General features: G+C 42.0%; 2 protein-coding genes across 2 annotated transcripts; both read right to left on the reverse strand.

The window, feature by feature from the left end:
• Positions 1-399: 399 nt before the first annotated feature.
• LOC116922302 lies at positions 400-6,155 on the reverse strand. Its single transcript, XM_032928677.2, has one exon. It carries the CDS (start codon positions 6,136-6,138, stop codon positions 400-402), a length of 5,739 nt encoding a protein of 1,912 aa, XP_032784568.2. The 5' UTR covers positions 6,139-6,155.
• Positions 6,156-11,124: 4,969 nt separating this feature from the next.
• Positions 11,125-12,546, reverse strand: LOC123474562 (protein ANTAGONIST OF LIKE HETEROCHROMATIN PROTEIN 1-like). Its single transcript, XM_045176775.1, has 6 exons — positions 12,346-12,546; positions 12,132-12,279; positions 11,942-12,070; positions 11,652-11,867; positions 11,508-11,593; positions 11,125-11,430 (listed from the first exon to the last, which is right to left on the reverse strand). The coding sequence occupies exons 1-6, from the start codon at positions 12,544-12,546 to the stop codon at positions 11,125-11,127; spliced, it is 1,086 nt and encodes a 361-aa protein (XP_045032710.1).
• Positions 12,547-14,565: the final 2,019 nt, after the last annotated feature.

The following is a 14,565-nucleotide window of genomic DNA, read 5'->3' on the forward strand; positions in this document are numbered from 1 at the left end:
AGTGATCTCCTGCTTATTAGGTAGGCGCTTTGCCATCTAAACCATGCGACCATTGATGTAATTAAGCTGTTAACAATTAAAATCTTTGAATGTGATGGAAACAGATCATAAAAACCAACAGTCTTGTGACCAATTACTATCCGCTTGGTTGAATTAATGTTAACACACACACACAACACCGTGATCAGCGAGTGGGCTGTATTTGACAAACGAAGAGTGGCTCAATACACCTGATAACACGACAATTACAACTCATGTGCCCTCAGCTATATTTTTGAGTCTGCCGTCGCGTCTTCTCTCACCGATCCTGCTCGTCGTCTGCTCCCCTCGTTCGCCCTGTTGCCATACCGCCACACCCCCTTTCCTTTGTGCGGATGCACAACAGTCCCGTCCGGCCAATTATGCGTCTGAAAACAAACAAAGTTTTACAACGGGACGAATTAATTCGGATGTTGCAGTTTTGACAGAGACACGCCTGATGCGGCCGTCATCTCCTGGGAATAGCTTTGACACGGTGCCCGTTAACCATTGTCCACGGCGAGTGTTCTCATCCATGATGAGCACTCGGTTGCCAACACGGAGCGGGGGAGTGGCTAGATTCCATTTCTTCCGCTCAATCAGCTCTGGCACGTACTCTCGCATCCATCTGCGCCAGTATTGATTCACAATGAACTGCGACTGCCTGAAGCGCCGTCTAGACAAATCGCTAAATTCTTCTTCGACGTTCGGGGGATACTGGGGATGATGACAGCCAAGAATAAAGTGGTTCGGCGTTAATGGTTCCGGTTCAGACGGGTCAGTCGAAACATGCGTCAAGGGTCGAGTGTTCAGAAGCGATGCAACCTCCTTTAAAACGGTGAGTAGCACTTCATCGGTAACGCTACGTTCTTCTAGAACAGCCCGCAGAGATTTTTTGCTGGAGCCGACGAGGCGCTCCCATGATCCACCGAAATGCGGGCCGGAAGGCGGCGAGAACTTCCAGTCGATTCCACGATCGATCATTTCTTCGGTCACAAGCTTTGAGTTCAGGTTCGCAATCCCCTCGCGCAGTTCCTTCTCACCCGCGACCAGATTAGTCCCGTTGTCGGAGAATATGGTGCCTGGATGGCCGCGATCGGCAATGAATCGGCGTAACGCCATCAAAAAGGAGTCGGAAGAGAGAGAATAAACCAGCTCCAGATGAACAGCGCGGGTGGAGAAACAAGTGACGAGGAGACCATAGCGCTTCTCAGTGCGTCGGCCGATAACTGTGTTGAAAGGCCCGAAGAAGTCAAGACCAGAAGTAGAAAAGGGTCGGACGAATGGTAGCAGCCTTTCTTTGGGAAGATTAGCCATTATCGGTGGTCGAGGTTGCGCACACCTGCGCCGACATTTGACGCAGCGCGCCAAGGTTTTTCGTACGGCCCGCCGGCCCTGAGTTAAATAGTACTTTCGCCTGACAACTGAGAGAGTGTGCTCTACTCCGGCGTGGTTGATCTCATCATGAGCGTCGGCTATGATTAAAGAAGTAAGACGGTGGTCCGCGGCGAGAATGATGGGATGCCGAGAGTGTTCGGGAAGCTCGGCATGCTTTAGACGGCCATCTACTTTCATCAATCCGTCTGTAGGGTCGATGTACGGGTTTACGTTACGCAATGCAGAATCTCTCGGGATTGGTTTCCCTCTTCTTAAAGCGTCGACTTCTCTTGGAAACTTCTCTTCCGCGGCGACAATGATGCAGATTCGCATTGCTTGCTTTAGCTCATCGTTGGTGATCTCTTCGATTATTGTGCCTTTACGAAGCGACTGGGCCACATCGCGCTTCAACCGGGCAAGGCCGTTTTGGCTATCAGCAATAAAATTTGACACAACAGGCGACGAGACCTTTAAGGGATAAGGCGAGACATTAAGGGCACATACTGACCGAACGATGAATGAGTCGGGATCCCCTGCTTGACTCACAATCACCGGCTGCGGGGCTGACAATTGCAACTGAGTTGGACCTGTCAACCACCGACAGCTAGACTTGAAGCAATCAGGCGTAACGCCTCTAGTACAGTCGTCGGCCGGGTTATCCCTACCGGATATAAATTTCCACTGATTGGGACTTGAATGACGAAGAATCTCGCCGATTCGGTTGGCGACGAAAATCGGATGATTGTGATGCGAGGAATTGATCTGGTGAAGCACGATTTCGGAGTCGGTTCGGTACTCGACGGATTCGATAGGGATGCGCATTTCCTTCCTGATGGTCTGCGCTATTCTGACCGCTAGAACCGCGGCTTGCAGCTCCAGTCTGGGTATGCTCAGGACGCTAGTGGGGGCGATACGACCCTTTGCCATAACAAAACTGAGATGCGCCTCTTTGCGATAAGTTGTTTTCAGGTAAGCGACAGATCCGAATGCAAGAAGAGACGCGTCCGCAAACACGATTAGATCGAATGTGCAATCGGCAAGCTTCTCGTCACCCGATCGGAAGCATCTCCGGATGGAAATTTGAGAGAGGGACGACAGCGAGCCGGCCCATTTGTTCCACTTTTCCAGAATGCACTCTGGCAAAGGCTCGTCCCAACCTATCGGCTTTTTAAACGGCGATATTCCTGTTCTCAATTTACAGACCTCTTGAAATAGCAGCTTCGCATACGTAATGACCGGTAGACACATTCCAAGGGGGTCGAATTCTCTTGACATCGCCGATAACAATTCCCGCTTTGTCATGACTGGGGAAAGATCCTTTACCCTCAACTTGTAGCAGTCGCCACTGCAGTCCCATGCAAGACCCAATATGTATTCCGTTGGCAGGGCGTCGTAATTCAAGTCAAGGACGGAGTCAGCTCTATCCTCCGACGGGATCGTTTCGAGAACCCTTTTTGATGAAGATGCAAAACCTGTCAGCTTGAACCCACCTATTGCTAGTGATTCTCTGACGTCCCTTGCGAACTTGATGGTTTCCGCTTCTGTGTCGAAGGAGTCGCATAAGTTGTCAGCATAAAAATTATTTTTTATTCGCGACGCTACTTCGGGATAATTTTTGTTTTGGCTGACCGCATGCTGCAAGACCCAGATGGCCGCGGTTGATGCATGAACTGCTCCAAATACTAAGGTCGTCATTTGATATGTCCTTAGCGGTTTATTGCTTCCGAATTCGCGGAAGACAAATCGTTGGAGAGACTGGTGCTTCGCTGGGATCCCGACGCGATGATAGAAGGCCGCTATATCCGCAGAGAGTGCAAAAAGACATTCCCTTGATCGTAGGAGCACTCCCACAAGTTTTGGGAGCAGCGGCGGTCCGCGGAAAAGTTGATTGTTGAGCGAAACCTGCGAAAAGCTTGCCGCACAATCCATTACCACCCTAATCTTTCCGGGCTTGTTTGGATACTCAACGAAGTGGTGCGGCAAGTACCAAACCATTCCCTTTGGTTCGTTAATGGCGGACGGGTGGACAATTGAAGCGGTGCCGGATTCGATAAGCTTATTTACAATGTTGTTGTACTTTTCTGCATACTGCTGGTTTTCTGGCAGTGAGAGCCGACGCTCCATGCCATAAAATCTTGATACAGCTTGTTTTCTGTTGTTGGGGAAGACAAATCCTTCAGATTTAAGAGGAAGTTCCACCTGCCAGCCGCATCCGATGAAAAGCGCCGACGATTCCAGCACCTTCAGAACCCGAGCATCTTCTGTGGAAATAAGAGCAGGCACACTTGCATCTGTACCGAAGGACTCGGTTGAGTGAAATTGTTCAACGAGGCTACATAGCGCTACATCTTGAGCAATTGACTGAATGTTGACCGATTTTCTCTTGCTCGGCCCGGCCACGAGAAAGTGCGGGATTTTCCCTATCACCGACCATCCAAATTGGGTGAGAACCGCAGTAGGTCCGTCTTCTTCGATTGGTTCTCTAATTCCCCTTTGAACATGAGCAGAAAGCTGGTCGGCTCCAATTAACACGCCGACTTTAGAAGAGTCTATTGCTGGCAAATTTAAATCGGCGAGATGAGACCAATTTTTTTTCAATACCGGCCAGTTGATTTTCCTAGGGGATAGGCTGATCTTGGGGACAAGAAATGCTTCGGTTACAGGCACTTCCAACCCCAATGACGCGATGCGGAATGACACGATTTTTGAATTTATGGTAACGGAATCGTTGAAATTGCCGAAGCGAACACGAAAAGATGGCCCTGACAAATTTAACCTGGCTGCGAGATTGTCTGTGATGAGTGTTGCTTCGCTGCCTGGATCCAAAACGACAAAGGTCTCAGCGACGGATTCGTTGCTTTTAATAGTTACGGGCAGTATGGCTAGCAGTACAGAGCGCAGCTTGTTTGGCGTAGGTGCGTGAATCATTGATACGTTAAGTTGGTCGTTACCTTGTTGTTTCGAAGACGGAAATTGACGATCAGCTCCGTGTAACAGGGTGTTGTGGGCCTTTCCACACTCCTTGCATTTCACGTCAGCGCGGGTGCAGTTTCTTCCGTAGTGACCTTGAACCAGGCATTTGAAGCAATAATTGTTGTCAGCGCAGAGGGCAGCACGCTGGTTAACCAACATGCGCTTGAAGGTGTTGCAGTATTCGAAGCGGTGACCCGGATCCGCGTTGCAGGCAGGACACTTTGGAGTAGCGATCTTGTCTTGAACCCGGTTGGTCAACACCGTCGGGCCACGATAGCCGCTGCTACCAGGTTGACCATAGTTGCTTTGTTGACGTGGGATGAAGTTCGAGGCCGGCTTATTTGCGTTGCTTCCGGGAGTTGAGAGGCGAATTCCACGATATTCTTCTGCCCCAACGGCGATATCGATCCATTTGTCAAAATCTCTTAGCGATGGCAAACTCGGCCTAAGCGAGTAGGCGAATTTACCCCAATCGATTTGCAGTTGAATCGGTAGCTTTGAGGCGAGCGAAGTAATGACAGTAGAATACGTGAACTCTTTTAAGTGCTCATTTGGGACGCTTGATACGGCATCTCGGACATCTGCGGCAAGACTGAAGAGCGCATTGAAATCCCCAGCTTTAAACGGTTGAACCTGAAGTAAGTGCTGATTATGCGCCTGCATGATTAGACCCGGATTTCCATACTTGCTCTCTAATTCATTCCATGCCGTTTCAAACGCGTACGACCCGTTGAAAAGGTGGCCCATCCTCTTGCGGATGTCATCCATTATGCTGTCTTGCAGACCAAGGAGCTTGTATGAGTCCGGAATATTTGCGTCGCGAACGGTAGCGTGAATGCCGTGTGCAAACCTCTGCCATTTGCGTGGGTCCCCGTTGAACTTTTCGACTGCAATTTTAGGCCAGCGACTGGGTGGAGCGAATGATGTTGTTATTTCACAAGACTGTGGCGTTCGAGATGATTGTTCTATTGGATTTATGACGTTCCCTCTTGGCGTTGAAGAATGGATGGGGCTCCCGTCAACCGCTCCCTCGAATGCACCAGCCAGAATCCTTTCACGTTCAATTGCCATTTTGAGATCCTCTTCTTCTCGTTCACTTTGACGGAGCAGATCATCCATTTTGCGAGAGCGCTCTACTCTTTTCCTTTCGAGCTCAAACTCGAGCTCGATTCTCCTCCTTTTTGCCTGGTGGGCCTCGTCAGAGGCGTTTCGGGCGCTTTTGTCTCCATCCAAATTCGAAATTAAAGCGCCAATCGTAGGCTGTTGGGCAGCGGTGATATTACGAGCAGCTTGTGTTCCTCCTATATCGTCCTCATGATTGCGACTTTTGGCAAGGCCCGAGACAATTGGGTTGTGGTTGACGATTTCGTTTTCGGGCACTTCTTCTGCAATTGCCAGCGGAATTGGTTGCAGAACGCGGCTAGCGTTCGAGTCAGTGACATTCCAAGCTGTTCTGTTGGCCACGGCATGGGCATAACCTCCAATGGCAAGCTGCGCTTGTTCACTTAATGCAGCTACTTCTTGAATGTAAGTTTCCGCGGCTGCCTGCTCCTGTTCATCGAGTCCACCCGTAATAACGTATTGATCATTAACTGCGGTGATCCGCTCCAGCACATTTGCGAGAGTTGTCGACAACACTTCGACTTCGACCCGCGACGCTCGCCTGTTGATCATCCCGTGAATTCGCGCGACGAGGTTCGTGTGCTGACGCTTCATGGTTGTTCGTAGCCTGAACAAATCCGCGGCGGCCATCATATCGAGGTTTTCCATGATCCCAGGTCGATAAAGGCGTGGCTAATGATGGTGGTCAGCGAGTTGGTACTTTTCGAGAATTTTGTTCGAATTGAAGGGTTTGTTCGTTTGTAAGTTCGATCTGGGTGGGTGACAGAAAAACGTAATTGGTGGATGTTTGAATCAAAGGGGTTTTGTTCGTGTTCGTAAGTTCGATTTAGGTGCGTGATAGAAAGACGTTATTTGTTAATGTTCGAAATATGGGTACGAATAAGTGAAATGAATTTTTTCGAGATGAAAGGTTTGATAAGCTCGACTTGGTTGGTTATAGAGAGACGCTGCTTTCAAATCAAAAGGGGGAAACAAGAAAAGGATGGTAAAATACGGGTCAGAGGCATCAGGGAGGTATTAGAGGGGCAAGATAAAGGTGGATGGCGGGGATCATTTAGAGAAAGCCGATTCTAACCCGGCGGGGAGAATTGGGTTCCCGTTACAATCATGAAAACAAGCTAATGGAGATCGTATGCAAAACTTTGGTGCTCAGACATAATCATGCTCCTAAACTGGATAGAGATTGCAGAAAGCAGCTCCATACAGCGAGTTTGATATTGTTGTTTTATTTTAAATATATATATATTTTTTTTATTTTTTATTGTTTTTTTTTTATTTTTATTTATTTTTTTTTTTTTGCCTTTATTAAGTCCTTGGACAGGAACAGAAGAATAAAGGGCTGTATTTGAACTTGTTAAATTAAATAAAGACAGAAGCCCGCGTTAAATTAAATAAAATATATCTTGTGCATTACTGTGATGGAACTCAAATACTCCCTTGGAATTCGCTGTCCCTTTCATTATTAAACGTAGTTATCACTAAACCGCCGCGCGGCAGATTTCTCAACTAGAGGTGTAAATGACCATATATCTCTAGTTCAGTACGCCACCACCACCCTTCCGATGCTCTTTCTTCCATTCAAACATTAAAGCAAGAAAATTGCCCCTCAAATTACGAAGACGAGAAAAGAAAGGAAAACAGAAAGCGTAATGGAAAAGGGATGGAATAAGTATGGAGATGCGAAGGTTAGGTGGTAAGAGGCGGAGTTCGATAGACGTCTCTTGTCCTTTCGCGCTCGATTGCAAAAAAAAAGGAAAAATGGGAGTCACGGGAGGAGGTGGGGATCGAAATGTGCCGCATGGCCGTTCGAGATGGACGTTCGTAACAGACATTTTATGCATTTGTTCGATAACTTAGTTAAGACTTGATTACAGAGTTTTGCTAACTTACGAGTGAGAATTCCTCGACGCCGGCACCGCGCGACACGACGCGCGGACACAGTTAAGTTCGTTCCCGGGTTTCGGCACCAATGTGACCAATTGCTATCCGCTTGGTTGAATTAATGTTAACACACACACACAACACCGTGATCAGCGAGTGGGCTGTATTTGACAAACGAAGAGTGGCTCAATACACCTGATAACACGACAATTACAACTCATGTGCCCTCAGCTATATTTTTGAGTCTGCCGTCGCGTCTTCTCTCACCGATCCTGCTCGTCGTCTACTCCCCTCGTTCGCCCTGTTGCCATACCGCCACATCCCCTTTCCTTTGTGCGGATGCACAACAAGTCTTTAAAATCTCAAAGTATCATAAACATGTGATAATATCATAATTTTGTAACCCAGTTATTGTTATTAGACTAGATGTCGTATATCAATTTATACAAATTTTTAGAGATGATATCTATTTTTAACCCTAAAGCTTAACACAGAAATTTAATTACACAAGAATTTACAAATAGGTCCCAACGAGACTCGACAGTAATTAAGCTGTTAACAATTAAAAATCTTTGAATGTGATGAAAACAGATCATGAAAACCAACAGTCTTTACAATATCAAAGTATCATAAACATGTGATAATATCATAATTTTGTAACACAGTTATTGTCATTAGACTAAATGTCGTATATCAATTTATACAAACTTTTAGAGACGATATCTATTTCTTCCCTAAACATTCACACAGAAATTAATATTCACAAGAATTTTCTAATAGGTCCCAACGAGACTCGAACTCGTGATCTTTTGCTTACTAGGCAGGCGCTTTGCCATCTAAGCCATGCGACCATTGATGTAATTGAGCTGTTGACCATTAAAAATGTTTGAATGTGATGAAAACAGATCATGAAAACCAACATTCTTTACAATCTCAAAGTATCATAAACATGTGATAATATCATGATTTTGTAACAAAATTATTGTCATTAGACTAGATATCGTTAATCAATTTATACAAACTTTTAGAGACGATATCTATTTAAACCCTAAAGATTAACACAGAAATTAAATTACACAAGAATTTACTAATAGGTCCCAACGAGACTCAAACTCGTGATCTTTTGCTTACTAGGCAGGCGCTTTGCCATCTAAGCCATGCGACCATTGATGTAATTGAGCTGTTGACCATTAAAAATGTTTGAATGTGATGAAAACAGATCATGAAAACCAACATTCTTTACAATCTCAAAGTATCATAAACATGTGATAATATCATGATTTTGTAACAAAATTATTGTCATTAGACTAGATATCGTTAATCAATTTATACAAACTTTTAGAGACGATATCTATTTAAACCCTAAAGATTAACACAGAAATTAAATTACACAAGAATTTACTAATAGGTCCCAACGAGACTCGAACTCGTGATCTTTTGCTTACTAGGCAGGCGCTTTGCCATCTAAGCCATGCGACCATTGATGTAATTGAGCTGTTGACCATTAAAAATGTTTGAATGTGATGAAAACAGATCATGAAAACCAACATTCTTTACAATCTCAAAGTATCATAAACATGTGATAATATCATGATTTTGTAACAAAATTATTGTCATTAGACTAGATATCGTTAATCAATTTATACAAACTTTTAGAGACGATATCTATTTAAACCCTAAAGATTAACACAGAAATTAAATTACACAAGAATTTACTAATAGGTCCCAACGAGACTCGAACTCGTGATCTCCTGCTTACTAGGCAGGCACTTTGCCATCTAAGCCATGCGACCATTAATGTAATTAAGCTGTTGACAAATAAAAATCTTTGAATGTGATGAAAACAGATCATGAAAACCAACAGTCTTTACAATCTCAAAGTATCAGAAACATGTGATAATATCATAATTTTGTAACACAGTTATTGTTATTAGACTAGATGTCGTATATCAATTTATACAAATTTTTAGAGATGGGGCGCGTCAAGTGGCAAATCAGACGAATCAGGATTTTCCATAAGGCCCTATGTAAAGTGTAGTTCGATCTGATTGCCGCTACGAGGCTTCAAGAAATCAGGTAAATCTAGGGGTGCATTGTTATTGCGGTCCCTACTAGCAGAAAGATAGCGCGTGGTGTGTAGTGCTTGTGCCTTTGAAAAAACACGTCGTTTAAAATGAATATGGAAAATAGAATAGAATGTGGAGTTACGGAACATTTTATTATATTTAATTTTTCGGAAGGGGATATCGGGCTGTATCTCACACCCACCATGATGGACAATCTTAACACGTGTAAGTTAAAATTTTTCTATGTTTTACGTCATTTAGGACCACGAAAATGTGACTGATTTTTTTCTTTCTCATAGATCAGCTATATATTGATGAATTGGTTGAAGGCGTCCAGGAAAAACTGCGTGTCATGCTTCGTGAAGGCATGATCCCACAAAAAAATGGCCAGCATCTGAGCAGAAGTGTCCCACCAGTAATGTCCCTCGAGGTATTATACATACTCATGTTAAGTCAGTTTTAGGTATATTGATTCTTCTTCGTTTCAACTAGCAGAAACTGAGGCTAATGAGGTAGGGGATGGGGTCCATCATGTCACCCAAGGACGAAAAAAGAGACGTGTGGCTCCACCTACACACATGGCTCGGCAGTCTTCTGCCCCACCTGATTACTCAGGATTTTATGGGGACGATGTGGATCCCGATCCTGACCAAATCAACGAGCTTGACGAGGTGTCGAAAATGCCAACAAAAGTCTTGCCTCCTTCGAAGAAAGCTACACCCAAACCATCGATTTCTGGTCCTGTAGAAAGGGAGTCAGAAGACGAGATCGTTGACGGACGGAAATGGAGCCGAGAGGAGACTTTTACGCTGCTAGACATCATGAAGATTATGTTACCTCAGTTTTCCCTGCCAAATGTGAAAAAAGCAACCCTTTGGGAAAAGGTAAGATATTGTTTTGACGTCCATAGTGTATTCAACCATTATTTTCACTATCACACCGTTTTGTAATACATTTCTTATTTTACAGATGGCTGAAAAAATGAAAAAGCAGGGCATATTCAACCGCTCTGACGCAGATTGCAGTGCAAAGTGGCGCAACCTTAAGCAGCGCTACCACAAGCTGACTTCCCCGTTGCAAAATAAGTCCTCCCAACGCCAAGCTGAATGGCCATTCATGGCAAAAATGGATGTGTTATTAAAAAATAATCCTGTCGTCACCCTTGAACACGTAGCAGAGGTTGTTGATGGCGAAGTACGAGAAGCCAAGGTATGTACTGTTTTGGTATGAAACTCTTTTGGTTATTCAACCGTTATTCATACGTTCTTTTTTAGGGTATAACACCGGCCGTCCAGAAAAGAAACTTTGAGGATTCCTGCCCTAAGTCGGACTGGAAGAAGCTGCTTTTAGATGCCGAAAGAAATAGAGGTGAATCTCTAAAGGCTCTAGTTGCAACCCAAAAAGAAAAACTTGTCGTGTATGGCCGCCTGGCAACGGCCGTAGAAGGGCTGTTAAAGAACGCAGAAGAAAAGTAATGCGCTCTTTTTCCTATCCTTTTGATTTAAAGAAACTCAGAAGTGATCTCAGTTGAAGATGATCTCAGTTGTAATGTTTCAGTTGCTCACTGTAAGAAAAATTTCTGTATTTTCGTTTAAGAAAAATAAATGCATTTTTTTCAATGATTCCTCGTGTCGAGCTGCAAAAAAAAACCATGAAAAGAGATTATTGAGTCATTGATGTATTTTCTTCAGAATTCCAGCATAGACGCTATTCGGTCACGTTTTGCTTTGCCATTCAACCTATTGTTGTTGTCTTCATAGAAGTGATCTTCGTTTTCATCAACTTCCGCGCCTTGCAAAAGCCCCTGGTCGATTCCATCTATTTCGATGACGAAGTTGTGGAGACAGCAAGCAGTTATGATAACGCTGGGAATGAGGTCCAGCCGTAGCATGTATAAAAATTTTAGTCTCCGCCATTTATTTTTTAATAACGCAAATGCGCGTTCTATGCATGCCCGGTCACTATTCAAAGTGCGGTTGAACCTGCGACGCGTCTAATCAAAGTACATAACAAAATTAAACGGTAGTGCAGGTACCAAACAATGGTAGAAGAACAGATATGAATACTTACTTCGGTTAACCTCGTTCTTGGGTATGATTTCATGAGGTAATCAGAAAGCGGATAAGCCTGATCTCCCAATATATGATAACCAGTTCCTGTAATTGAATGTAACGCTTAGTAGTAAAATAATGTAGTGCGATAATACTATAATACCCCCAAGTATTTGCGGTAGCTGTCGTCCTAATGCGCTATTCTCAAACACACGGGCATCGTGCATGGAACCCGGCCAGCCCGTACTAACACTGGTGAATTTAAGACTTTTCGTGCTAGTTGCTTGCAAAATAACTGCACAAAATTTCTTTCGGCATGTGTAAGCAGCGAAATGCTGCATTGGCTGATAGATTTTGATTAAAGTGCTGTCCACGACGGCTATGAATGACAGGCACAACAGATTTGAAACTTGGAGGCCCAATGAATGAAAACAAAACAGCAAATTAACTAACCAATTGTGTAGGGAAGCGAAAATTGCTCAACGACATCCACCAGTTGGTTACGTTGCGGCCATGTAATAAAATTAGTTGAATTAGCTTTAATAATCAGGCAATTGGTGAGAAATATAAAATGGGCATCACCTGTAGGACGTCAAATTTATTACATGCAGTTTCTTGCACAACTAAATTTGCCTTTTCTTACCTTTCATCATGCCAAATCTATCCCCAATTGCACGGAATGAATCTTGGTTTCCCAGTGTCCATATTGTTAAGTATAGTTTCACATCAGGTGGGACGTAAGCTACTTTTGTAGTCACCTCTGGAAATGTTTCAAATCGCCGTTTAAGTTCCTGAATGTGCATATCAGCAATTCTTAAATGCATCTAAAGATGTACATTAATTAATATTCGTAATACCTGAAATGCCGTTCGTGACATCCTAAAATGCTGTTTAAACAATTCGTCTGTGTACCGTTCGACGGTATATTGGATATAATTGGTAATCCCAACAAAACTTGTAGGTCCCAGACGATGGTTCTGTATTGCCAAAAACAACGCTAAACTAGGCGACAATTCATTCACGATCACTTCGATTTCATCGTCTTCTTCGTTCATCATTTCTAAAAACACACTAAGAATCGCTATTAGTTCCCTCATTGTTTTCCTAAATTTTCCCGTCTGCCCATACAAAAATAGGCAACGCTGTGTACCTAGAAACAGCAAGCAGACCGTCTAGTGGAAAATCAGTGTAATCAGAGCAATCAGACGAATCCTGATTCGTCTGATTCGCCACTTGACGCGCCCCAGGATACTGTACATACAAATTTAAAACTATTGTTTATTTTCGTTGATATATAATGCACAACCAAGTACAGCTGACCTAACGTTTAGTTTAAAATCAAAACAGCGACGCAAAAATTACGAGGGGAGGGAAGGGTTTATCACGTGATGATTCTAGCCAATCAGGGAATGGTACATGCCCTAAGGCTGACGAAGGCCAGTTCAAGATGTATTGAACGTTCATCGGAGGCCAAGTTGAATACAGTCTACTAAATGAAATACCACAGTGTTGTATGGTCAAAAATAATATTTAATATTTAATGATTTATTAATTACTTTACTTGCGACATGATGTTTAATAAAAATTTTTATAAATCTTATAAAATATATAAATACATTTCATAGCTATTAACATTATTTACATCAATTAACATTACTTTATTATAAAGTATGTTAGTTGATAGTAGAGTAAATTGATTGTAAAGTAAATTCAAAACACAAGGAGAACTAAACTAAAATAAAATGAGTACAATCGAAAAGCAAAAATTGATGTCAGAATTAAATAAAACTCTATTGGAAAAAGTAATCGACTTACAAAAAAACAGTTTCAGATAACTGTACAAAAAAAATTATACAAGGTATTATTAACTCAATGTTTACGTAAACCAATTTTTGAAAAAATTTTACTCGCTTTCAGGAAGATAGCTTAAAATAAAAAAATAATTTGAGGAATCAGAACTAAATAGGGTAGATAGGTTTAGTATACAGTAAAAATATTTAAAATTAACTTAATCAATAATATGCAATAATAGAAACAAGTAGAACTCATAGAAAAAGAAAACGAGAAACTGAAATTAAAACTTGAACAAAAGGAATCAGGTAATAAATATTTATAACTATTACATATTTCTAATAATATATTATTTACATTTATATTTAATTTATATTTACAGAAATAAAATACATGAAATCCGAACAATTAAAAACACATCTTGATGAAAACCAAAACATTGACAATCAAGAAGTGAACCATACATCAAGTATGAATATTGAGATGAATGATAATTCATCTGAGATAACTATTAAAAACTATGAATTACCGGTAATAAAACTTTGGATAAAATCTATCTTACCCGATCAAAGTTATTTTGTTTTTACTTTACTTGTACTGAATTCAGAGACACAAATACAAATAGAACGGTAATATAAATAGAACGGTTCATCTGCATCTACTGGTTGACAGACTCACAATGTTGCGAAACATAGTAAGGCAATGTTTCCAATAGCAATATGTATTAAATGGTGCAATAATCAGCAAAAAATGTATGTAACATAGTGTTGGGTAGCTCAGTGGTATAGCCCTGTATTGCTGAGTATGATATATGGTTCAAATCTAGGAAAAGTAACATAATTTTATTTAATTATATATGTGGAGTTTATGTGTAATATGACTGTTTATGTGAAGTAAAGTTACTTTATACCTTACTAATCATCAATTATTATACTTAAAAAACTAAAGTTTAGGAAAAAAGTTTAGTATAAGTTTAGTAAAGATTAGTAGTAGTATTTCTATATCTTGTCTGACAAACATGTAGTTAAGTAATACTTCACTAATTTTATTTAGGGAAAGCCAACCAGACCAACAATAAAAACGTTAAAAAATATACTTCGATCAGGTTTGAACCCAATACTTCAGTATTACTCAGTGTGCCCACTTGCTTGGTAGTCGAAATCCCCAAACAGTTGCCAGATTTTCGGAAAAATCACCATTCGCCAAAGTCAAAAACACCAAAAAATCACCACCAAATTTTTTTTAGTTTTTAATACAAAAAAACGTTTTAAAAGGTTGAAAAGCGT

This window comes from Daphnia magna, linkage group LG7, assembly GCF_020631705.1.
Source record: "Daphnia magna isolate NIES linkage group LG7, ASM2063170v1.1, whole genome shotgun sequence".
Lineage (NCBI taxonomy): Eukaryota > Metazoa > Arthropoda > Branchiopoda > Diplostraca > Daphniidae > Daphnia > Daphnia magna.

What these genes read in the sequence shown, in the direction of transcription:
- LOC116922302 (XM_032928677.2), bottom strand. Translation starts at nt 6,138, where the DNA reads ATGGAAAACCTCGATATGATGGCCGCCGCGGATTTGTTCAGGCTACGA.
- LOC123474562 (XM_045176775.1), bottom strand. Translation starts at nt 12,546, where the DNA reads ATGATGAACGAAGAAGACGATGAAATCGAAGTGATCGTGAATGAATTG. An exon ending in TTCGCTTCCCTACACAATTG is followed by an intron (nt 11,868 to 11,941) that starts GTTAGTTAATTT and finishes TGTCATTCATAG; the next exon opens with CCGTCGTGGACAGCACTTTA. An exon ending in CAAGAACGAGGTTAACCGAA is followed by an intron (nt 11,431 to 11,507) that starts GTAAGTATTCAT and finishes TACTTTGATTAG; the next exon opens with ACGCGTCGCAGGTTCAACCG.